Raw genomic sequence first — 25227 nt, 5'->3', positions numbered from 1 at the left:
CCAGGGATTGGGGGGGGGGAGCTGCACGGAAGAGCGATGCCACGGCGTGGGATGATGATTGGTTGTTTTCTTGTTTCCTTGGGAATTGAGGGAGTTCTACCTCTCTGTTCAGGTTTCGGTTGTATTTTTAGTACCATATGGGGTCTGTGTTCTTATGCCTACCTTTCTGGGTGCCTAACTCCAGTTGTTGGCAGGTAAGGTTAACCCCCAGCCACGGGTTTTTCCAGGGCCATTGCTCCCTGCGCCTCTTCGAGGGGGCCATGTTCTGGCTAGTGGTCTCCAGTAGGCAGAACTCCATTTACTATTGCCCTGGTCTAAAGATTGCATTCTAGTCCAATAGCTCCAGGGAGCCTCCGGGGCTCACCCAGAAATGGCAATTCACTGCATTCAATGCTGGTATTTTTTTCTTCTTTTTCAATTTACCAACATTATGTGATGTATTATAAAAGATAGGAGACATATCAAATGACTTTATTTAAAGAAGCAAATCAGTAAGCTGCATAGAGTACTTATCCAAGTCTGCATTCTTAACCACTCATTGTTCTTCCAGGGGTGACTTCATTGTGTTTAGTGGTGGCATGCCGAGGGCCAGCTATGGCGACCGCAACACTGTGACTGCCATACTTGGTGACAACCATGTTACTTTTAACCTCACCTCCAAAGTTATAGACTTTGTTGTTGTGAAGGATAGTGAATCTGGTAAGTTTTCATTTGTGATATACCTTTAAGGTTTCTCAATTTATTCTCTTGGGTGGTGGACTTTTTTTCTAGTAAAATTTTATTACCTGCAGTATTACTTCATTTAGCATTTGAGATGGCGATCTTTGGTCATAAAAATATCGGGTGATATATTTGCAAATTATTATGCTAAAATGGAATTGCTCTTTCATTGCTTTTGAATATTGCTTCTTAACAAACATTGTGTAATTTTCAATCATATATTAGTCATACCAAGTTTAATGTTAGCTCAAATATTGCATATCATTACTGAAAACCTAACAGATAATAACAACATACATATGCCATCATTATGCTAAGTTTGTATTCATATCAGGACATGCAAGCTGCCTCGCAATTTTAGCAGAGGAGGAAGCTGTGTTTATAGACTTGGAAAGTGAAGATTGGCCTGCATTTGCTGCTCCATACTTGGCCTCCCTTCACTCGTCGGCAATTACCTGTTCTGTACTGGCATCTTCAGTGGCAGCTGATGTGTATGATAAAATTAAGGTATAAACAAATCTCCCATGCAAGTTGTATTCCTTGAATAGTCTTTCTTGTACAGAATTATGAAGGGTCTTAAAGATGTTGGCCTCTTCAGTGGTTTTAAATGAATACAGTACATGTCACCGTAATTTTATTGTTTGTTTATAATTCAGTTTAACAAGTTAACCTATACAGGTATGAAGTAATCATTTTGATATGGACATATTTTGGCTTATTTTAATATTTAATATCTACAGTATTTATCTTCAAGTGTTTTAAATAATTTATTTAATTTATTGTGAAGCATAGTTCATCTGGTATTCTCCTTGCATTTTGACATATGAGCATTGGTCGAGGTATATCAAGTTTTATAAAAACACGCTCAAACTAGAAAGGGTGCAAAAATTTGCTTCTAAATGGCTACTAGAAAAACTAAACTAAAAAACTAAAAAAGAAAAGCTATTTGGAGACAAATCTACAGGATCCACTTCTACATATGTCAGCAAAGAGCCAACACAGAGGTCATGACTTTTGTGAGACCAAAATTTAAATATGCAGCAGTTGTATGGTGCCCAAATCTAAAGAAGCACATATGGAAACTGGAAAAGTTGCAATGGCATGCTACAAAATGATTTCCAGAACTGAGAAACATGAGTTACGAAGAGAGACTACAGGCGTTAAAAAACATGCCAAAACTAGAAGATATAAGAAAAAGGTGATATGATCACCACTTACAAAATACTAACAGGAATCGACCAAATTGACAAAGAGGAATTCTTCAAACCAGCAACTTCACGAACAAGAGGACACACATTCAAGCTAAGGAAACAAAGATGCCGAAAAAATATTAGAAAGTATTCTGTTGCAAACAGAGTGGTAGACATTTGGAACAAGTTACAAGATGAGGTGGTGGTGGAGGCCAAAACTATCGGGAGTTTCAAAGTGTTATACGACAAAGAGTACTGGGAAGATGGGACACCATGAGTGTAGCTCTCATCCAGTAACTACACTTGGGTAACTACACTTGGGTAACTACACTTAGGTAATTACACTTAGGTAATTACAGAGTGTAGATAAACCATGACAAACAAACTAAATATGAACGTGGAACCTGCCAATATCATGCACGAGGTATGTGTAAATATTGACAACAAGCCTGGCTTTGGGCCGGGCTTGTTGAGTAGAACAACTCCCAGAACCCCATCGAGCAGGCATCAAGCTGGTTTGCAAAAACTTTTGACAAATGTGATCATGGTGTTATTGCGCATAAAATGCATGGCAAAGGAATTACTGGCAAAGTAGGGAGATCGATCATCAACTTCCTAATGAATAGAATGCAGAGTATAATAGTCAACACAGCAAAATCTGGATCACCTACTGTGAAAAGCTCAGTCCCCCCCAAAGTACTGTACTTACTCTGGTACTTCTTCTTATCCTAATATCAGACATAGACAAGGATACAAACTACAGTACTCTATCATTTGCAGATGACACTAGGATTTTCATGTGAGTAGACAATATAGAGGACACGGCAAACCTCCAATCGGATGTAAATCGGGTCTTTAAATGGGCCACAGATGGGCCATATGATGTTTAATGAAAATGAGTTCCAGCTCAAGCACTATGGTAAAAACAAAAATATAAAAGTGGAAATCATTTATAAAACAAAGTCAAATCACACTCTGGAACAAAAGAGCAATGTAAATGATCTAGGAGTAATCATGTCAGAAGACCTTACTTCTACACAACACATTAAAGTAGCTGTCACACGCACGCTCGGAAATTGACAGGTTGAAGAACAAGTACCTACCAAACAATGATGATAATGAACAATAGAGCCCTATAGAGCACTAGTGTCTTGAAAATTATCATCACTACACACAGAAATCACAATAGCGTGATGGATCAAATGAACAAATCCACAAGGGCTGTGACGAGGATTTGGAGACGTGGGCGGAGACAGAGAGGCCGTGACGAGGAAGATACTACCATGTTGTAGCTTAGTCGATAAAGGCAGCGTCTGGGATGATCTCGGACGTAGGTTCGAATCCTCGTCACGGCCCTTTTGGATGTGTTCATTTGATCCATCATGCTATTGTGATTTGTGTGTGTAGTGATGATAATTTTCAAGACACTAGCGCTCTATAGATTGGAATATTGTTGCACACTAACAGCTCTATTCCGAACCAGAGAAATTGCTGACCTAGAGTGTGCGAGAAGATCCTTTGCTGCTAGAATCCACTCTATAAGTAAATTTTATTATTGGGACCGATTAAAAGTTCTAAATCTGTTTTCTCTAAGAGTGTAGGTGAGAGAGAATAATCTTCACGTGAAAGATGTTAGAGGGACTGGTTCCAAATCTGAACATGATTATCACATCACAGATTACATCACATGAAACCAGTAAGCATGGAAGGATGGGAAAAATACCCTCATTGAAAAACAGAGGTGCAATAGGTACTTCATCAACATCAAGGGCCCAAGACTGTTCAACACTCTCCCGCTACATGTAAGGAGCATAACTAGCCAGCCTCTTGTATTGTTTAAGAAAGAACTCGACAAACACCTTCGAAGAATACCTGATCAACCAGGCTGTGATTCATAAGTCAGACTGCATGCAGCTGCGTTTAACAGCCTGGTTGACCAGTCAAGCAACCAGGCACCTTGTCGGAGACCAGGCCATGGGGCTGTTGATCCCTGGAAGCTACACAAGGTTATCTTGCTATGATTTCGGGGCTTAGCATCCCCGCAGCCCGGTCCTCTACCAGGCTTCCTTTTTGTTACACCCCCAGGAAGCAGCCCGTAGCAGCTGTCTAACTCCCAGGTACCTATTTACTGCTAGGTAGCAGGGGCATTAGGGTGAAAGAAACTGCCCATTTGTTTCAGCCTCCACCGGAGATCGAACCCAGAACCTCAGGACTACGAATCCGAAGCACTATCCACTCAGCTGTCAGGGCCCAATTTATGGAAGGCTGACACAAGGCTTGAAATTTAAATTTGCCAAAGCTAGAAGATAGAAGGAAGAAAGGCACTATGATCATTACATACAAAAAATGACATGAATTGGTACAGTTGATAAGATGGTTTTTAATCTTGCAAGTTTAACAAGAGGCTGTAGATTTAAGATAAGGAAACAAAGGTGCCAACAAAAATTGAAAGGACTCTCGGGAAGAGTGTTGTAGACACAAGAACAATTTAAGCAAGGTGATGATGGATGGCAAAACCATCTGTGGTGTCAGTATCATAAGGCAGATTACAGGGAAGACAGGACACCATGAGTGTAGCTCCCATCATTGTAATTGCACTTAGGGTAATTACTCACATGCAGGTTAGTGGAAGTAGACAACATACTAAAGCTACATGCATAAAACATTCTAACATAAAAGAAGGAAAATGATGATTTGAAAAAGTTAAGTCATGGAAGCAGGTTTTCTAAAGAGAGAGATCAACTTTAACCACTGCACTGCGCCAAACAACAAATGTCGATCTGAGGGTTGTGTGATTTTGTTTAATTAGGTAATATTTTAAAGTTTTTAATGTTTTCATCACTCTTTGTGATTTGAAATGAAAAAGATCTAGTTTGGAAACATTTTGAAATTAATATTAGCAGAACCTTTATAAAAACAACAACAAATATGTCCTTAACAACTGCACCATGAAATTTTTGCCAAAAACAGGTGTGCAGTGCGGGGGTTAATGGACGATTGATGAAACTGGAGTGTGTGGTTGATGAACTTCTTTAATGACACCAGAGTGCTTGGGGGTTGAGTATAAAGCTTGGGCTGGCTTCAGTAGGAACCTCCAGACTTACTGTGGATTCAGTGGAATCCCAGGTTATATAACTTGTACCATGTTGTGGTACAGGGGTAAAGTAGGCTGCTGAGGGGTTCCTTGATCACTAGTTCGAGTCACATTGCTCCAATTGATTTTCTCATTGAGATAGATAGATAGATAGATAGATAGATATATATATATATATATATATATATATATATATATATATATATATATATATATATATATATATATATATATATATATATATATATATATATATATTATCTATCTATCTATCTATCATCTTAGTGTGATTTCTCTGTGTATTTGAATTCATTATTATTTGAAATTCATAACTATTATTTAAATAGGAAACCTCTATTGCATAAAAATTGGTTATCTTATGTTTCCATAAATTTATTCTTGGTGCCAGGAAGCTGGGTCGAAGCAGCAGTCTGGCCTCTCCACGAGACCCTGGCCTATCAATGGCGGCAAAATTAAAAATACCGACACGCCCAAGCAGAAAGATGTGTTATTGACTGGACACGAAGATGGTTCGTTTTAGAAGGTTTATTGAATTATATTCTTATTAAATATTTATTTAAATTTGTTAATCGTTTTAAAATTGAATATACTACACTACAGTACAGTACTGTATTGTTACTGCCAAGCATTTGTTGGGTATAGCAAGTCAGGGAAAATGTTCGAGATATTTAAGGAAACTGTTGAATATATTAAGATGATACTCTCAAAATAGATTTTATACTAGTTTTGTGAATAATTAGTGATGCAAATATATTTAAAGTGAATACTATAGATCTTTTAATTATTAAGCTGCTATATTATTAGATGTATCTATGTACTGCAATCAAATTTTGTGCAGAGATTTTCTTGGTCAAAAGCAATTGTCTCTCCAATGTATTGTAGGTGATTTTTATCAGCACTGACTAGTACAAGTTTGGTATTTTCAGGTACAGTACAGTTCTGGGATGCTTCAGGAGTTTCACTCACACTGCTGTACAAGTTATCAACGTCTCAACTCTTTGTGTCGGAGGATCTTGGAGGTGATGGAATATCAGCAGAAGATGACGACTGGCCACCATTCAGGAAGGTATGTTTAAAATTAAATTAAGTTTCCTGTAGTGAGAAAGAGTAAGGCCTGATTGACTGAAGAAGATTAAGCCACCCAAGAGGTGGCATGGGCATGAATAGCCAGTAAGAGGTCTGATTGATAGTTACAGAGGATTATATCTTTTGTACTATTGTCATCTTTATGAGTCACACTCTTTAGATTCACATTCACATACGACTTGAATGTTTCGGGTCCGTCTTGGACCCGACGTTTCTGGTCCAAGACGGACCGAAACGTCGTCGTTTTTCCATCTTCTGTTGTGTGGTTTGGTCATCACATTCTTTGTTTCGTTTATCAGGTGCTATTGACATTGGCAGGCTTATTTACATTGTTTAACCCCTTCGAAGAGTAAGGGGTGATAAATTTAAGTACAGTATATGAATGCATAAAGGGTTTAACAAAGGGGATATAAATCATGTTGTGAATATATCAACACAAAATTGAACTCAAAACATTAGATGTAAATAAGAAAATTTTAGATTCGGTGAAAACCTGGGTAAGTACTTGTTTGGAACTATTGTTAAGTTCTGGAACAAATTACCAACATAATCATTAATTATTATTTATCAACATAATTAATCAATATAATCAACATAATTATTAATCATTATTGACAAATTACCAACATTAACATAATTGCTGCTTGTGAAGTTTTAACATAGAGTACATATGAATGAGTTTGAGTGAATATAAATATAGACTGCATATTATGGGCCAATAGACCCGTGCACTGTCCTTTGTTATGTTCTTAGGTTCATTGTGGAGTTAAGATTAAGCTTGGCATTATTACAATACTGTTCCTCTTAATGTTTATTAAGCTGATGTCTCTTCCAACCCATGGAATTGGGAAATTGGGGTTGTGATAATTTTCAGTATTTATGTGTAATCATACTCTATGTAGACCTAACGCCACTATATAAATATTACTTTTGTTCTCTCTAGGCTGGACTGTTTGACCCATACAGTGATGATCCAAGATTGGGGGTAAAGAAAATGGTGATGTGTCCTTACACCGGAACACTTATTGTTGCTGGTACGGCTGGCCAGGTTCTTATACACAACTTAGAAGCTCAAGACAAGGAGTGTTCCCCGCAGGTAATAGCTCTGTGTGTGTAATTACCTAAACGTAATTACCTAAGTGTAGTTATAGGATAAGAGCTATGCTCGTGGTGTCCCGCCTTCCCAGCACTCTGTCATATAATGCTTTGAAATTACCGACGGTTTTGGCCACGTCCACCACCTCACCTAACTTGTTCCAACCGTCTACCACTATGTTTACAAAAGTGAATTTTCTTACATTTCTCTGGCAGCTCTGTTTCGTTAGTTTAAATCTATGACCTCTTGTTCTTGAAGTTCTGGGTCTCAGGAATTCTTCCCTATCAGTTTTATTGATCTATGTTACTATTTTGTACGTAGTGATCATATTGCCTCTTTTTTCTTCTATCTTCTAGTTTTTGCATATTTAATACCTCTAATCTCTCCTCGTAGCTCTTGCCCTTCAACTCTGGGAACCACTTAGTAGCATGTCTTTGCACCTTTTCCAGTTTGTTGATGTGCTTCTTAACACTATTGCCCGCTTCACAAGAGCGCCGCAGTCTTTGACGTCATGGGGCTAATGGTGCGGGTGAGCGTGCAACGACGCCTAAATGTGTATACTCGTTTCAGTTTTCTCAAATTAATTCTCGTTACACTACGTCGTTTGTTTTGGTATCATTGTGTTCGCAATTAAATTCCCTGCAGATGTATATGCATATAATCTCCAAAAGCATGGCGAGACTCCCCGCAGGAAAGCCTAAAATTACCCGGGAACGAGTAATGGAACTCACTTTTTAACATTGTATATAGTCCTGGGGACCATTCAGGCTTGTTTGCAATATAATATATATATAATATATAATATATATATATAATATATTAATATTAATATGCATGCATATTCATATGTTACAAAATTTCTCATCCAATTTAAAAGTCTACTTGTCACCCCACCAATAGTACATGTCTGTCTGTCTCTGTCACTACCTGTCTATTCTATGGCACCTCGTACCATCTGAGGTGCCATAGGCACAATCAGAGGACACTGTATAAACATCAGAGGTCCATGATTGTTCAACATCCTCCCAGCGAGTATAAGAAATATTGTCGGAACAATCGTGGACATCTTCAAGAGAAAACTAGATAGTTTTTTGGGGGAAATACTGGACCAACCGGGCTGTGGTGGATATGTGGGCCTGCGGGCCTGCAGGCTGCTCCAAGCAACAACTTGTTGAATCAAGCTCTCACTAGTCAGGCCTGCCCTTGGACTGGGCTTAGGGAATAGAACAACTCTCAGAACCCCATCAAGCAGGTATCATGCAGGGCAGGTTACCAACTGATTGAGGGGCTTCTAGTGGGCGTAGAGAAGGTGGGCTCATGCAGCCAGGTGAGCGTGCAGTAGTTGGGGAGAAGGGTTATCTTGAGGTTATCTTGAGATGATTTCGGGGCTTTTTAGTGTCCCCGCGGCCCGGTCCTCGACCAGGCCTCCACCCCCAGGAAGCAGCCCGTGACAGCTGACTAACACCCAGGTACCTATTTTACTGCTTACTACTGAGGGTGGTCTCTGAAATCAGGCATTGTGAGGGGTGGTCTCTGTAACTTGCCCATTTCCATGTTAAGGGTAAGGGTGTAGATGAAGGAGTGGATGAGGGATTGAAACTCGGTCATTGCAAAAGAGAGTGGGGGATGGGGTAGGTAATTAGGAAAATGATGGGCTATGGCAGAGATGTTCTGCTCGCCCGGCTGGCTGGGCACAAGACGTTACCTCCAGGGGAATGCGACGAGTCACCTTCTCCCTGGGTAATTAACGACCTCACTTGAGCATCCCAGTTTTGACAAGCCAGTTGTTTTCAGAGAACATGCTAGCCTGGTCTAAAATTATATATCACCAAGCCAAAAAGATACCTCCCACCTAAAATGGCACAGTACCCTAATCTAAAATTTGAAACCACATTGTCAAAGGGTTTTTAAAGTATTTTACAAGTATATATTATTAGAAACTAAGTGTGTTTGTTACTGTTGACCTTCTCATTTGAAGTTCTAACTGTCTGTTGGTTACAGACAGTTAAGACAGTTACCTAAATTAGTCACTTTGCAGGTATTTTCTCAATTTGCATTCAATAAATTTTTCTAGTGCTTTTGCTACCATACATATCGGTGGTAGAGGTCTTGTTTAGTGGATCTTTCCAGTTTCATTCTTTTAGATTGGAACTATGCTTGCATTTCATGTCAGCTAGGTTCCCTGTTTATAAGGATGTTTGAAAAATATGTGGTTGGGTGGTACTCTTTAATGTACAGGCCCTTAGTAACTGAGGGAAGACTCCATCTGGTCTGACTTCTAGTTTCCTGAGCAGTTTCCTGTTTTGCCATACAATTTGTAGTGGATTTGTCAACTGTACCCTTGTGTTTCGGTTTTGGCACTGCATGGCTTCCATCAACGGGGTTTAACCCCTTCCACTGCCCATATCATGTATATATGATTTTGGTTTAACTGACTGCACTGCACTTATCATATATATATATATGATTTAGAGATTTAAAATATTTAAAATAGTCCTGCACATACACAGGGCTCATATTTGCTTCCTCAGGCCTCCAGTAACCATCCCCCCATCTTGAAATAAATTCTGAGTCCCTCACTTTCCTGCGTAATAAAATGAGGACCTTATCTGGCAGCATCACCTTGCAGTGGGTGAATGTGCAGGGCGGCCATACTAGGCACCACTCACCTTTTAACAATGGCAAATGAGTGATTGTCATGTATATATTTCAGGCAAAATGTGTGATATATGCAATTTTAAGATTTAGACTTATATATAGCCTTATATCATAAAGAGATCCTCTCGTGAAATGTGTTCAAACCTTAGACTGACAGGTGTAATGAACACACTGACAAGTCCAGTACAGTATTCTGACCAAATGGCTACCCGACTGTTAAGACATTGTAGCCTAGGCTATTTCTTCCAATGACCCAACAGCAACTTGGCACCCACAAACCAGAAGTTCGTTTTCATTGACACAATTCACTTATTTGAGAAAACACGAGCTCCCATTTTTTACAGTACACTAACTTGCATGAACCGCAAGCTGATTATATGAGAAAGAGCTCCTCTGGTGAAAGGTTCAAACTTTTGACTGACAGGTGTAATGAACACACTGAGTCCAGCACTCTGACCAAAGTACTTGCAAGGTTCATGCAAGTTTAATAATCACTACCTGCAACCTGTTAACATGAAGAAATTAAATTACTCAAGTGAGGAACAATGAAAATAAATCGACATAGTTATTCCCATGCGGCACCTCACCTCATTTCTACCGCAACAAATGCAACTTTTCTAGCCCACTACCGCTAAACCACAAGAGGTAGAGACTTTTTTCATGTTTTTTTGTGCTCTCTGAAGGCTAATTTAACAATGTCAAAAGAAAAAATAACTTTTTCAGAAAATTTTTTTTGCTCACTATGGGGGGGTGTCAGCATGTTAATAGTTGCTTAGTGCAACTGTAACTATAACTGGTTAAACTGCACATTGTAGTTTTGGTGCTGCTCGGCTTTTGTCACCAGGGGTTCAGGGTGCCTCACCACCTACCCCTACCACTCCTACCACCCACTCCTGGTACCCTACCACCCTAGCTGTCCCACCTCACAAGTGGTGAGGTGGACTTGTGATCCTGTGGTCCTGGGTTCGATCCCAGGCGCCGGCGAGAAACAATGGGCAGAGTTTCTTTCACCCTATGCCCCTGTTACCTAGCAGTAAAATAGGTACCTGGGTGTTAGTCAGCTGTCACGGGCTGCTTCCTGGGGGTGGAGGCCTGGTCGAGGACCGGGCCACGGGGACACTAAAAAAAAGCCCCGAAATCATCTCAAGATAACCACCCACCCTGCCGCCCACCCCAGCTGCCCTACCTCACCACCTACCCTACCACCCACCCCAGCTGCCCTACCTCACCACCCACCCTGCCGCCCACCCCAACTGCCCCACCTCACCACCCACCCTGCTCACCACCCACCCCAGCTGCCCCACCTCACCACCCACCCCAGCTGCCCTACCTCACCACCCACCCTGCTCACCACCCACCCTGCTCACCACCCACCCTGCTCACCACCCACCCTGCTCACCACCCACCCTGCTGCCCACCCTGCTCACCACCCACCCTGCTGCCCACCCTGCTCACCACCCTCACCAACCCCGTCACCCATTTGCTGCACCTGTATCCACACACTGGCTGGGGCATGACCTTATTGTCAATTGATGGCAAAGTTGTGCCACAACCAACCCAAGCTAGGTAAATTGAATTAACATAAAAGCAAGATATGAATTTGACCATATCTTCTATAGAATCTGGGTTTTTTCTTCTGGGGAAGCCTCCATGGGGTTCCTCATGCTCTCATATTGAAATTGTTCCACGCAAGTTGGTCACATCAGAATAAGCAGGAGTTCTGTTTGCTCTACTGGGGGGACCAGAACCAGATCCTGGCCTCTCTCATTCAGGCAAAGAATAAGTGATAATTCGTCATCACATCAGGAAAGCCTCCAGAAAGTTAGAGAAGGTTTACAGACAACTGGAGGTTAACAAAGACCAAAGCCTTGAAATCCCCAAACAGCTCCACAAACGATTCACGCAAAACGAGAAACATTCATAATTAACGCCAAACTCGATACCGAATGCCACTACCAGGCAGGCCAGCTTCCACATGCAGCCTTGTTTCTTAATTAGTTTTTGGCTCATGTCCACATGAACAGCCATGTTCTGGATCTTTCAGATGCAGCAACCCCCTCTGCTTCAAGCTAAGTGCTGGCTGTACTTGAACTGGTTTCAAAAGGGGGCCTTTTGCTTTGTATTATATTCTATATTTTAGCATTTTCCTTCATGTGTGTTTTCTATCTAGCTTGTGTGAGCTTGGCTTTGTTGTGCTTTGAGCTGCATGTGCTATGGGCTATTTCCTGAGGTGCTTACTAGCACTGCCACAGCACTGACAGATATCTTATCTGGTGTGTTTGGGAGGAAGCCCCTGATAGGTCAGATCACCATGGTGGAGAGCATCGTTTGAGGCTATTCATGGATCTTTGAATCCGCTGTTTGGGCTTTTGGCCGATATTTTTGGCCGAGGGCATTATGTTTGTTGTGTTGGGGTTGGTGTGTTTGTTTACTTGACATGCTGTGGACACCAATCATAGTCTAGTTCTTTTGGCTGCGTTTGGCGTCTGTTTTCCAGCGAGTGGCCTCAATGCTTTGGTGCCTGTCTGCTGCCTTCAGGTCGTGGTAATTTACCTTGTGGGTCTTTGGCATGATTGGTTTAACCTGTTAAGCCCACACTCTCCAAGTGCAAATTTGAAGGGTGCTCATCGTCTTTGTTAGCAGGCGGTGATCATTCTTTCTGCCTCCAGTATGCTGCCTGTTGGGTCGGTGATGCCTATGACCCTGAGTCCTTTGCAAATTTGTTTTCCCTCGATCTCTGCATTGATGGACTGCTTTCATTGTAGAAGCTTTTCAGGCAGCTGATACTTTGCGAGCTAGGTTTGCTACGGTTGGGCATTCACTGCGTTGTGATACGATTTGATGCCCTGGAGTTGGCCTCTATGGTGTTTAGGAACCTGGAATTGGAGGTGTTGGTGACATGCACTTGGACTAAATCCATGCCTGCTCTTGCTTTTCCATGCGGGTGTGGATCTCCCTGCTTCTAGTCTTTCCCCCACTTCTGGTCTTCCCATGATCATTTGGCTGCTACCCCTTCAACTTTGGTTATGGGTATCACTCGGTGCCTTGGAAGACATATTTCTTGAGCTTTTTGGCTTCCTGCATTTGTTTCCTTTGGTGGCTCATGTGAATTTGCTTCAGTACATACAGAAATCACAATAGCATGTTGCATCAAATGAACAAATCCACAAGGGCCGTGACGAGGGTTCGAACCTACGTCCGAGAGGATCCCAGACGCTGCTTTAATCGACTGAGCTATGACATGGTTAAAAGAATTGCAACTGGGAAATCATCCTGATTTTCCAACGGTTCCTGCAGTCTCTCCGAGACACAAACCAGGGTTTTATGCAATTCCCCCGTGCACTCGAGCTATGTCAATAGGCTGTTCTACCTCTTCGCCCTTACTTCATTACACACAGAAATCACAATAGCGTGATGCATCAAATGAACAAATCCACAAGAGCCGTGATGGGGGTTCGAACCCGCCAAACACACACCGAAACTACGACGTTGGTACAACGTTCGAACAAGTGTTAACACCTCCTAACCAGTTATAACAACCAATATAGCAAACTGTAACGATGTTCTAATACGTCATAAACACGTTAAGCCAAGATGTAACAACCTTATTACAAGTTGTAACAAGCGGAAAATAGAGACAGTTTCGGTTTGTGTTTCCAGGGAACCTACGTCCGAGAGGACGTAGGTTTTCATCGTCTTTGTTAGCAGGTAAACACCATATTAGCTAAATCAGGATGATTTCCCAGTTGCAATTCTTTTAACCATGTCGTAGCTCAGTCGATTAAGGCAGCGTCTGTGATTTTCTCGGACTTCATACACAGTTTCAAATGTAGATATGATAGAGACCAATAGGCTCTGGAACTTGTACACCATTTGATTGATTGTTGAGAGGTGGAACAGATGAGCCAAAGTTCAAACCCCCGCAATCACAAATAGGTGAGTACAACTAGGCGAGTACTTGGGTGCCTTTTACCAAACATGTGACCTCAGATCTCTACGCCATTGGCTAATATCCCTTTCATGCAACCGATTATCTTACTCGCCCACATCCAGGAAATCCAGTGTTGCTGCATTACCTAAAATATTGGCATGAATTCTCATGCAGCAGTGCCTGCCATGTTGGATCAAAACCTAGTTGCTCTCTCTTCCCCTGCACAGACTTAAACAGTTAATAAATTCAAATTTTAGGTTCCTTGTCTCCGTAAAAAACATTCTTAACCTCTACACTGCTAATTTCATCACACTTTGGCTTCGTGATGACATTCTTGAGGTCATAAAAACTATACACGTAGTGTGAGACATGGCGTTAATGCCGTCAACAATTAAAATATTTGTAAAAATTCCATTTATTGCCAATTATTATGGGACTTGTTTTAATACATGTGCCATCTTTTTCCTGTTCTCTGTATACCCCATGTGGCATCATGATACTGCTGCGTGGGTGGCCACCCATGCGGGAGGCTCATTGTTTTCGTGATCACGCACGTGACTGCCATGGCCTACCCTCGAGTTGAAATGTGTACCTGTTCCAGTTGTTTTACCTCAGGTATTTTTTGTTACTGCCTTTATAAACACAAAGCAACACTAAAACGAATGATACAGTGTAACAAATAATGTTGGGAATGAATAACGATTGTAAACAATGACGAAAAGGCGTTTTTTTCACATGATGTACTTTATCTTATAGTATTAGTAAGGTTGTTTTTATATTTTACCGTGTATGCATATACATCCCTTTAGAGCATTCTATTGCGAACAATTAGATATCAAAATGAACGAAGTAGCATGAAAATTAAAGTGAGAAAACTAAAAATTATAAACATTGGAGTGTGGTTGTGCGCTCACAGGTCTACCTTGCGTTGTGCTGCAGGTGACCTGCTGGGCCACACAAAGTGTTAAGATGCATTCCCTGATCACAAGAACTAAAACAAAAATTTGTATGTAGCTTACTTTAGCTGTGGTGGTGAGAGGAAAACCGCAATGACTTCACTGATTCATAAGTGCTGATGGGCGAGACGCCCTTTGAAGGTCGTTCAGGCCAGGCAGGCAGCAGGAGTTGCCGCAAAAATATTTATACTGTATTGATTTATTTCAGTGTCACTAACTTGGTTTTTCACAGTTTTTTACATTTATATTATGCAATTCTGTGTAATTTGCTGGTTTTCTTGAAGATGTACATGGTTATTCCGGCAATATTTCTTGCACTCGCTGGGAGGATGTTGAACAACCGTCGACCTCTGATGTTTGTACAGTGTTCTCTGATTTTGCCTATGGCACTCCTGCATTTCACTGGTTCTGTTCTGCATTTCTTCCATATTGTTCACTCCAGTACATTGTTATTTTACTGTGTAGATTTGGGATCTGGCCCTCCAGTATTTTCCACGTGTATATTATTTGATATCTCTCTCGTCTCCTTTCTAGTGAGTACATTTGGAGAGCTTTGAGACAGTCCCAATAATTTAGGTGCTTTATCGCATCTAGGTATGCCATAGATGTTCTCTGTATTCCCGCTATTCCAGCAATCTCTTCTGCTCTGAAGGGGGAAGTGAGTACTGAGCAGTACTCAAGACGGGATAGTACAAGTGATTTACAACCATTGTGATGGGATCCCTGGATTTGAAAGTTCTCGTAATTCATCCTATCACTTTTCTGGCTGACGCAATATTTGCTTGGTTATGCTCCCTAAACGTTAGGTCATCAGACATCATTATTCCCAAATCCTTTACTTGCTGCTGTCCTACTATGGTCAGATTTGATTGAGTTTTGTACCCTGTATTATGTTTAAGGTCCTCATTTTTACTGTATCTGAGTACTTGGAATATATCACTATTAAACATCATGTTATTTTCTGCTGCCCTGTCAAAAACTTTAAGCTCAAAGGCTCAGGGTTCACGTTTTGTTGTCAGACAAACAATTATATATATTCTTTGCTTCAGTAGGTTGGTGGGTTAGATTTCAATAGATCATCACATTTTGACAAGAAATTTTACTGCACGTTCCACTCTTATACACTATTAAAGTTTTGGAGCTAATGCTGCTCACCTAGCTTGGTGCAAGTTTATTTTCAGGGTTTGAGAGAAGTATACTGGTCAACAGTAGTAGGCAGTATAGTTTTAGTGTGGGAAGGTAAGTGGGGTTTTGGGATACGAGAACCTACCTGCTTTGTCCATGAATGTTGACTAGTATAATAGGCCATAGACCCAGGGGACCTAACACTGATTAACAGGTATATACTGTACTCTGTGTTTCCTTGTACAGTATAATCAATGTGATGTGTTCTTTAATCTTTCTTGGATAATTTCCTTTGTCTTGTGCAAGTAAATTAAAAATGTTTTAATGCTCATATCAATGGGATTATAGTTAACTGTATTTCATTCAAGAATATAAAAATTTTTGTTTAGTTTGACCATATTATGCATAATGAATTTTGTTTTTCCTTGCAGTGTGTGAATGTGAATTTAGTAGCTGAAAATGAAAACTTTGTATGGAAGAGCCACAATAAACTTGACATGAAGACTGATCCAGTCAAATTTGGACCAGGCATGCAGGTAATGGAGAGCCTTTTGTCTGTGTCTTTCTGTGATTATTAGTGTGTTTGTGCATGACAGCAGTAGCACCTTATGCACTGCTCCAATGCACACGTCATTTCTAAGCAACTTGGTTCGTATGCATTTCTTTAGGCTCTTATATAATTTTAATATTTTTATTTGAATAAATTGTTTTGATGTTTATTTGTATATGGAAAAAAGAATACAATTATAGTATAAATTTATACAATGATAAGTTGTGCTCTACATATTCTATGCACCCCAATACCATAATTTTTGGAATGCTAAAGTAGCCAATTGGTACTTACATTACCCATAGAATGTGTAGAGAACCAAGAGTTATGCACAGAATAATCAGATTATTGTAAAGTGAGGGAACATTATCAGCCGTCTCTGGGAACGGGTTTAAATGCGTAAACGGAGGGGCCACTATAAATAAAGTGCGCATACTCCAAATGTACCCCACACAACCTAATGAATGCCCCCAAACAAGGACCTAAATAGAGGTCAGACAATCCCCTGAAATACCTGAAGTAAAGCACCCCACCCCGGTGGTGTGGCCTCGTGAAGACAAACTCCTGAACACAACAGGGAAGAATCTCTGTCAGTAAAAGGGCATTGCAACAGAGCACCCAGAGAAGTAACTGCTAGGCCCATGCAGTTCAGAGCACAAAAAGCCAAGTCTACACAACAAAATTAGACAGAAAATGCACTCATGAACCAAATACTGTAATGGAACAATACACTAGCAAAAAAAAAAAGGGCCCCGCAGGATGGGTCCTAGGGTGGTGGGTACTTGGCTTAGAAGCTCTAGGACTTGCTGTGAAGGAAGTCAATTGATAGCCGACACTGAACTGGGCTCCAGGCTCCTGTGAATGTGGCCGTTGTTTATTAAGCTTTACTGACTTTCTGGATGCATTTCTGGTGAAATGGCAGAATGTCATTTGCTTTGTGCACCCTGTGTGAAGGGGGCCAGTTTCTGGCACCGGTCCCCAGTAGGTGAAACAAACTAATGCAACTGATGGATAAGTAGAATAGAGCAATCTCAGCGAGACAGCTATAGGGAACCACCATGAGGTTCTCCCAGAAACAGTTTTTGAACTTTTCTCTTATGAAGTGGAAGGTCTGTATTCAAAAGATGGACAAAAATCATATATGTCCTTATTTTTGGCTTGGGCAGTGGTCAGTATACTTTCTGGCATTTATCAGCATTACTGTACATTGGAACGGGACCCAGGACCAAATTTTTTGTTCATGCACTTGTTGCAAAGCCTTCAAAATAATCTACAGGAGCAACAGCAGCAGCAGCACCAGCCACAATGGCAGAGTGAAGAAACATGGGATCTGTGGGCCAAATTTTCTTCCCTACATTAACCAAGGTTGAATTTTAGATATTACCCCATGCTCTAGTCACTATACATATTGCTGATTTAGTGGTGTTGCTTTTGTTGAATCTTTGACACTACTACAGTTGTCATAGATAATTGAAGGCATAATGTTTCTTGTAGTGCTGTAGTACTTGAAGTTAGTAATTATGGCTAGATTCCTGTGCTGGATTGAAGTTGTGATATCTGGAGGTGATGAACCAGTGGTTACATTTTTCCTCTTAAGTGATATGCTTTTGAATGTATTGGTGAGTTGCTAAAACACTCATAACTTTGCTGTTTTGTGTAAGGGCCATCTTTTTAAAGAATACTTTCACCCGAGACACAAAATTTGTATTAATCCTGGGAGATGATTTCTACTAATCTATAAAGATTGTTCAGCTCTGTAAATAGCAGATAGATTTGGGCACTTTAATGATTATCCTTGGATTTTTACTTTTATTGATAATGAGCCAGTTGCATTTAAGCATTCCTTTTAAAGCATTTAAATATTAGCACAGAACATCACAAACAATTTGTCCTCTATCTGCTTGTAGGCAGCAAAAGTATGTTTCTTTACTGTAAACTGGTGTCATTTGGTTACAACTTGCAAATATAACTCGCCTATTTTTATTGTAAATTTGTTATGGAGATAATCTGTCTGTTCACGATCACCAGAAATGTCTCAATACTGTATTTGATTTCATCAATGATAATAGCAGATCACTCTCTTTCCAAATACCTTGATGTGTTTGATACCAATGTGGCTCTTAAAGCAACTCAGCTTCCAATTACAATAGAGCCATGATTTGGTATGTTAATTTTCACACAGAAATACTTGGTTTTCTTACGTGTAGCCATGCTTGGGCTGGCTTTACTTCACCTTGCTGCTGGGTACAGACAGTCTGTGAATGTCTGTACCATTCACAGATGGCATTAACACACTTTAACTGTAGCTTGACTCAGTTCCTTCCTCATGGGCAAGGTTTTATTATTTGGTTTGTTATAAAACAAACAAAAATTCTTTATTCTTTCTAATATCTTTGAAAGTCGTACTTGTTCTGTTCTGTTCTTGAGTATACCACTAGTAGAAGCCTTTACTGGCACATTCCTGGCATTTTTAGTAGACATACGTGAAGGATGTTGCTGAATGAATGAACAGCCGATGGAATCGCACAAAAATATTTCCTCTCTGTTTCCAAGAGTGCCTTCTTAAGCAAGTCTCGAAGTGGCTTGTCCTAAAATCAACTTTTATCTTCAAGTATTGCAGATAGGCTGTTCCACGTGGTGATGGATAGTGTATGTTGGTCGATAGGTAATTTGAGGATACCATATGAGTGAGTGTACTCTACCGTATGTGGGATATCTGGGGCTTGACTCAATTGTTTAATTATTTAATTAATCAAATTAATAACGAAGGACCACCCACTTTTGAGAAAAGAGGGAAACTAATAAAAAGTGATCATTAGAAACACAAGGAAGAACCAGTGTCTATGGATAAATATTAGAAAGAATAATCACTTAAATAAATAATGGACTGTATGGTTAATTAACTAAAGTCAGAGCCTCAAACACCTACATTGGGGGGGTATTGCTAGAACTTCATATACGTCTAGGAACTAGTGTGGTTCGTGCACCAGTTCATTGTTGAATAAAGAATATTGTGACCAAATTATTATAGAATCAATAGGTAAATACAAATAGAAAATATTAATGATTGTTAAAATGAGAGAGCAATCATCTAAGTAAACACATCCATCTCCACACATGACAAGCATTCATTATGATAATATCATGGATATATAGAATAAATTGGAGCAATTAAATGTGTACAAAAAGTCTTAGCTTTAAGACGATTTCTATGACATCGTTCGTGCCTCGTCCTCGTGATCTCAGGATCTCCACATAGAAGCCCTTGGAGGTGAATAACACGAATGTAGTTAACGGCTCGTTGACTCCTCACATACGAGCTGTAATTTAAAGGATATTACGTAGCATTGAACTAGGCTACTTAAGACTCAATATTTATGAAATAGAAAATAAAGATTAGTGCGGTACTAACATTGGATTTTTAGTCGTCTTACGATGTAACGACAGACTGCCCACGAAATATACACTCTCTAATAATGCATCAAGAAAGAAATATATACTTATCGGTGAGTGCAGTATATGCTGAAGTCTGCCGGTATCGCGTCTCAATCTCAAACTTCCACAATGTTGTACACGTGGTTGAGAGTTTGCCTTGAATATTGACGCGTTATTATTTGACCGAGCACTGTAGATCACATGGAAGAATAATTATTCGTTCTAAGCTGAGTATCAGTGTAATTCTTGCTGATAATCCCAACGTCACATGTCTCAGACTCTGACGCCACGACTTTCCCGTCCAAGTACGTATGCTCTCGATGCTCACTCTGCAACACGAGCTCGCCACACACACACAATGGCGTCTCTCCTCCCTCAACCCGCGTCCCGCATTCACCACAGAAATTATTTATCACGAATAATACTATTTCGCGCAATTGTGGTTGAAATACTTTAATAAAGACTGGGTTGTGATTCTAGGGATTTAAATATTATTGCTTTCTCGTCTTATGGTGGTAAACGAGAAATGGAGAAGAATTTAGTTTTCGCCATAGCATTCACGCGTGACAGAAAAACTATTACTTGATAACAATTGTAACTAAAAACTCTCGATTTAGAATTATTTGGGAGTTATGTTATCCATAAATAACTATCACACGGAATACTGATGATTTTAGAGAACCACATTCAATTCTCTAACACACTGGCAATAAATGTGTTTAACTAGATATAATCTGACGCAATACTGGTGCTTGGTTTCGTAAGAATTCCAGCATCCATATGTAGATATAAAGGTTAGTTTATGTGAACATTACTGTTAGTAAGTTTTAGTGACTACTGTAGTTAGTATATAATAATACTGATTTATTATAATACAATAGTATTGTATTAGTGTTGGAAATTTCCAACACCGTATTTGATATGTACTAAGATTGTCTTCAGTAAAATAGAATGAGCATTTTAACCCTTTACTTTTTAATGGTAAGTGGATTTTGTAAGACTGCGGTACAGTATCGTTAATCTTTTCATTCTTTATTACCCACACGTTTCTAGCTTTTCTGGGAAAGGTCTTAATTATCTTAGTGAGTTAATAAAATTTTGCTTAAACAGTATTTATCTTTAATCAAATTGACCTAGACTTTAAGAGGTCTAATGGAGAAATGACTTGTTTGTTTATACAGCCAACAGTTGTGGTACAGTTCTACCCTCCGGCATCGTGCACTTCACTTACCCTCCATAGTGAATGGGGCCTGGTGGCATGTGGCACTGCTCATGGATTTGCTCTGTTCGATATTGTGCAAAAAAAAAATCTGCTCGCCAAAAGTACTTTAAGCCCCTTAGGTAAGTATTATTACATTTTTTGCAATTTAGTCTATAGTGAATTACAGAAAGAAGATTTTGTAATTTTTTTTAGAATAAAGAATAAATACTAGAAAATTAACAAATCCACAAGGGCCGTGACGAGGGTTCGAACCTACGTCCGACAGGCTCCCAGAGGTAGGTAGAACAGCCTATTGTTCAGCCTAAGAGGTAGAACAGCCTATTGACATAGCTTGAGTGCATGGGAGAATTGTGTATAACCCTGATTTGTGTCTCGGAGAGACTGCAGGATTCGTTGGTAAATCAAGATTATTTCCTGGTTGCAATTCTTTTACCATGTCGTAGCTCAGTCGATTAAGGCAGCGTCTGGGATGCTCTCGGACGTAGGTTCGAATCCTCGTCCTGGCCCTTGTGGATTTGTTCGTTTAATGCATCACTCTTAAACAAATTAGAATTTTTGGCATAGGTTTGGTTTGAAAAATATAATTTGGGGAGGCTTTCATTCAGAATAATGTACAGTACTTAATTTATTTGTATTTCTTTTTGCAATAAAATTCTTGGATTTGTTATGAGTACAACATTGTTATCATAAGTTGCTTCATATGTGGTATGAACCTTTCTAGGGTGTTGGGTAACGAAGACCACATAGGCTTGTAAGTGGAATGGATTGGAATTCCTGCATGTTGAGGCCCGCTAGATTCACATACATTTTAACAATTGTAACTTTGAACATTTTTCTTAACCAATCACTACAGATTGTGTAGATAATGAAAATTTTAACTTTTAGTTATGTTAGGGATCAGTTGTGAGACTATTGCTCTAGAGACAGTAGATATTAAATTTGATGTTGCACTGTACTTCATTATTGATTGTTCTGAAACTGAAGCTCTGCATAGAAAGACTTGGTCCAGGATTCATCAAGCATTTGCATGTGCATTTTTGAAACTTGTGTAGCTTTTCCCATTCATGGCAGCTTAGTCTGGATTTATTTAATAGTTTATGCACTTTGAAACTTCACAGCCTAATATTGCTGTTATAGATAATCTCATAGAACCTCATAGGTCATAAACTGTTTAATAAATGCAAATTAAGTTGCCATGGTTTTTGGCCTGGTCGACGACCGGGCTGCGGGGACGCTAAGCCCCGGAAGCACCTCAAGGTATGGTTGAGGAAAGATGTAAATGTTTGGTATGTGGAGATGAATCCTGGCCTAGGTTTCTCTTCAAGTCCAAGACTACTTATTCATCATCACGGTCATTATCAGTACTCTCCCATTTCCCACTTTAATATTTTATTTAACTGTACCTAACTGAGAGTAAGCTGTCTCAGTCAGATTGAAGGGATATACTGTACCGCACAGGATCGATCAAAGGTTGGTCGTACATGTATTGCTGGTCTATTGTGTGTGAATGCAGGATGCTGCTTTAAATATTGGCATAGTCAAGAATGTGTGTGTGTGTTACAGACCTAGCTAACGCCGCCGACGAAGGCCCCATGTCTCGGAGAAAATCTTTAAAGAAATCTTTACGCGAATCATTCCGACGTTTACGCCGTGGCAGATCTCAACGCAAGACTGGACGGCCTGGAGCAGCGTCTCCTACAGGATCACATCCTCAGAGGTAAGTGGGAAGATTAGATTTTTCTGAAAATTTGATGTATAAATGATTGAAAATTTGTTTGTGCTCTTAGGTCTACCGAGAGACTGCCAGCTTTGTACAGCATTGTACATTGTTTAATATGATATAATTCTCCCACTTTTTGATATGTATGTAGACACCATGAGGATGGACTAGCCTTTTATTAAAAGATTATTTTCAAATACAGTACTGGTACAAAGTAATTAGTTTAAACATTTTTAAATTTGATATTTTTGTATTGGGGATATGAATTTATGGGCAGTCACTTTCATTATTTTAATCAATGAGCAAGGCCTGTCAGTGCATCAAGGTGTATTGTGCAGTGAAGCTTGTATACAAAGACTAGCACAGGTTCAAGTGTGGAAAATTATGGGATTTTGCCCATTTATATTATTGTCTTGTACTCCTTCTGTACATTGTTACAGGGTTCTTGTTGGTTGATGGTTTGTCAGTTATTTATCATATTAAGTCATTTATGTTATGTTTTGCTATGATTTGTTTTATTTTAATAATAAAATATAGCATGGACATGAAAGTCTTGAATATGCTGACTTTGAATATTTATACAGTTGGACCTCGATCTGTGTGAAATTGTTGTTTGATCTGTTCACAGCTCACATTTTGTGTTTTAAAACAAAATTTCAAAGTATGTAAGGACTGATTTGAACCAACACCATTTGGTGTGGGGTTCATAGTATATGGGTTGATCTGTTACCTGGCTGATTGAGTTTTTCAGATGTTTTTTGCTTGCATCTTCCAACACCACCAGTGCCTTAGTCCAGTTCTAATACTTGGCAAAACACCTCGCTCTTACCTCATTTTTACTTAAAATTGTCTTGTTTGCACTCTTTTAGAGAGTATCCTGAACTCGTGGCAGTTTGCAAGTGTTCTGAAATATTTGCTCCACCGTGTAATGAGCCCCATACAAAGATTTAAACTAATCTTGTCTCCTGCCAGAAAAAAACTTTAAATTATAAAGAAACTGGAGACTGGTGAGTGTGAGTGTGTATGTGGTTTGGGTCATGTATCTGACGATAATAATTCTACCATATGGATAGGAAGAAGTAACAAAATTAAATCACCTGTGGCTGGCTAATGTATACAAATTTGTCAGCTAGTGTCAAGGGGGAGAAATCCTTAGATTAATAAAATTTACTAGATGTAAGCAATATGGGTGGATGGTAAAAATGAATTCAAATTTGGTTCTTGTAGATTCTAATGTAATTCATGCAAAGGTTAAGAATGAACTTGCGACCAACCACTTAAAAAAAAAAGTTTCATGGCAGATGCTGGGTCTCTTGGAGCCAGTAAAGGCTAGTTTGCCAAGTTCAGTAAATGACATCATAAAAATGATGAGAGAAGCTGCAAGTGCTGACATGGCAGCTGCTGCTGCATTGCCAGACATAATTAAATCTGTTATAGAAGCTTAAGGTTTGCTTGCCTTGGCATGTGTTTAATTATGATTAAACAGACTTACTGACTTACAAACAGACAATCATTCATATTTGCAAACATTCAAGGTCTAAAATCAAAGTCAAGAAATGAAGTAAAGTTCATAAATGGCCTCCTTTTAGAGTCAAACTTAATATTTGGGGCATTCATGGAAACTTGTACGAAAGATTACATGGATAGTGAAATCTGGATTCCAAATTATAATTTATATAGATGTGATAGAGAAAATAGGTCAAATGGAGGAGTAGGTCTGTATATTAAAAAGGACCTGGTATGCACAGAGCTACTAAACTCAACTAATGAGGTGGTAGAGGTACTTGGAATTAAGGTAGACAAACTAAACCTAATTATTATTCTAATATATAAACCGCCAGATACAACGGTTGAGGAATTCACAGAGCAGATGCACAAAATAAAGAACATCCTTGATAATCTAGCGAACCCAGCACCAGATATTATCTTCATTGGAGATTTCAATTTACCAAGTCTAAGATGGAGAATGGTAAACACAAATATCATAGCAGGGAATGACCCGGGAAATAACCAACCACAGGTCAGAGAACTTTTGAGATTGTGACAAATTCTCACTCAATCAACAGATCACAGATCCAACTAGGAACGAAAACACACTAGACTTGCTATTCACAAACAATGATGAACTAATCAGAGACATTACAATCTCTGACACTACATACTCAGACCATAAGCTCATTGATGTGCGAACTAGCATAAATAACGGTAGTAGGTCTAAGAGACCCAACAAGTGAGAAGGAATATTCAATCAATTCAATTTCAACAATAAGAGGATCAACTGGGAAAAAATAAATGTAGACCTTGCAACCATTCAATGGGAGACGGTCTTAAGCAACAAAACTCCCACACAGGGAATAGTTCAACTGACAGCTGAAGCTTACAAGGTCTGCTTGAAGCACGTGCCTGTGAGGAGGGTCAGAAAG

The 25227-nt window shown here is 39.6% G+C and overlaps 1 protein-coding gene across 4 annotated transcripts in view; it reads left to right on the top strand.

Annotated features, from left to right (window-relative positions):
* l(2)gl (LLGL domain-containing protein l(2)gl) overlaps window positions 1-25227 on the top strand; it is a 248488-nt gene that overhangs the window by 161640 nt on the left and 61621 nt on the right. For all 4 annotated transcript variants that reach the window (XM_045743926.2, XM_045743930.2, XM_069324922.1 and 1 more), the window contains exons 8-15: window positions 551-699; window positions 1055-1227; window positions 5414-5534; window positions 5952-6091; window positions 7055-7207; window positions 16309-16413; window positions 21044-21203; window positions 22648-22801. In XM_045743926.2, coding sequence (XP_045599882.2) covers window positions 551-699; window positions 1055-1227; window positions 5414-5534; window positions 5952-6091; window positions 7055-7207; window positions 16309-16413; window positions 21044-21203; window positions 22648-22801 — 1155 coding nt within the window. The remainder of the gene's footprint in view (window positions 1-550; window positions 700-1054; window positions 1228-5413; window positions 5535-5951; window positions 6092-7054; window positions 7208-16308; window positions 16414-21043; window positions 21204-22647; window positions 22802-25227) is intronic.

This window comes from Procambarus clarkii, chromosome 15 (genome assembly GCF_040958095.1).
Source record: "Procambarus clarkii isolate CNS0578487 chromosome 15, FALCON_Pclarkii_2.0, whole genome shotgun sequence".
Classification (NCBI taxonomy): domain Eukaryota; kingdom Metazoa; phylum Arthropoda; class Malacostraca; order Decapoda; family Cambaridae; genus Procambarus; species Procambarus clarkii.
The sequence above is the reverse complement of the archived record's forward strand: the minus strand, read 5'-3'. Positions and strand labels throughout refer to the sequence as shown.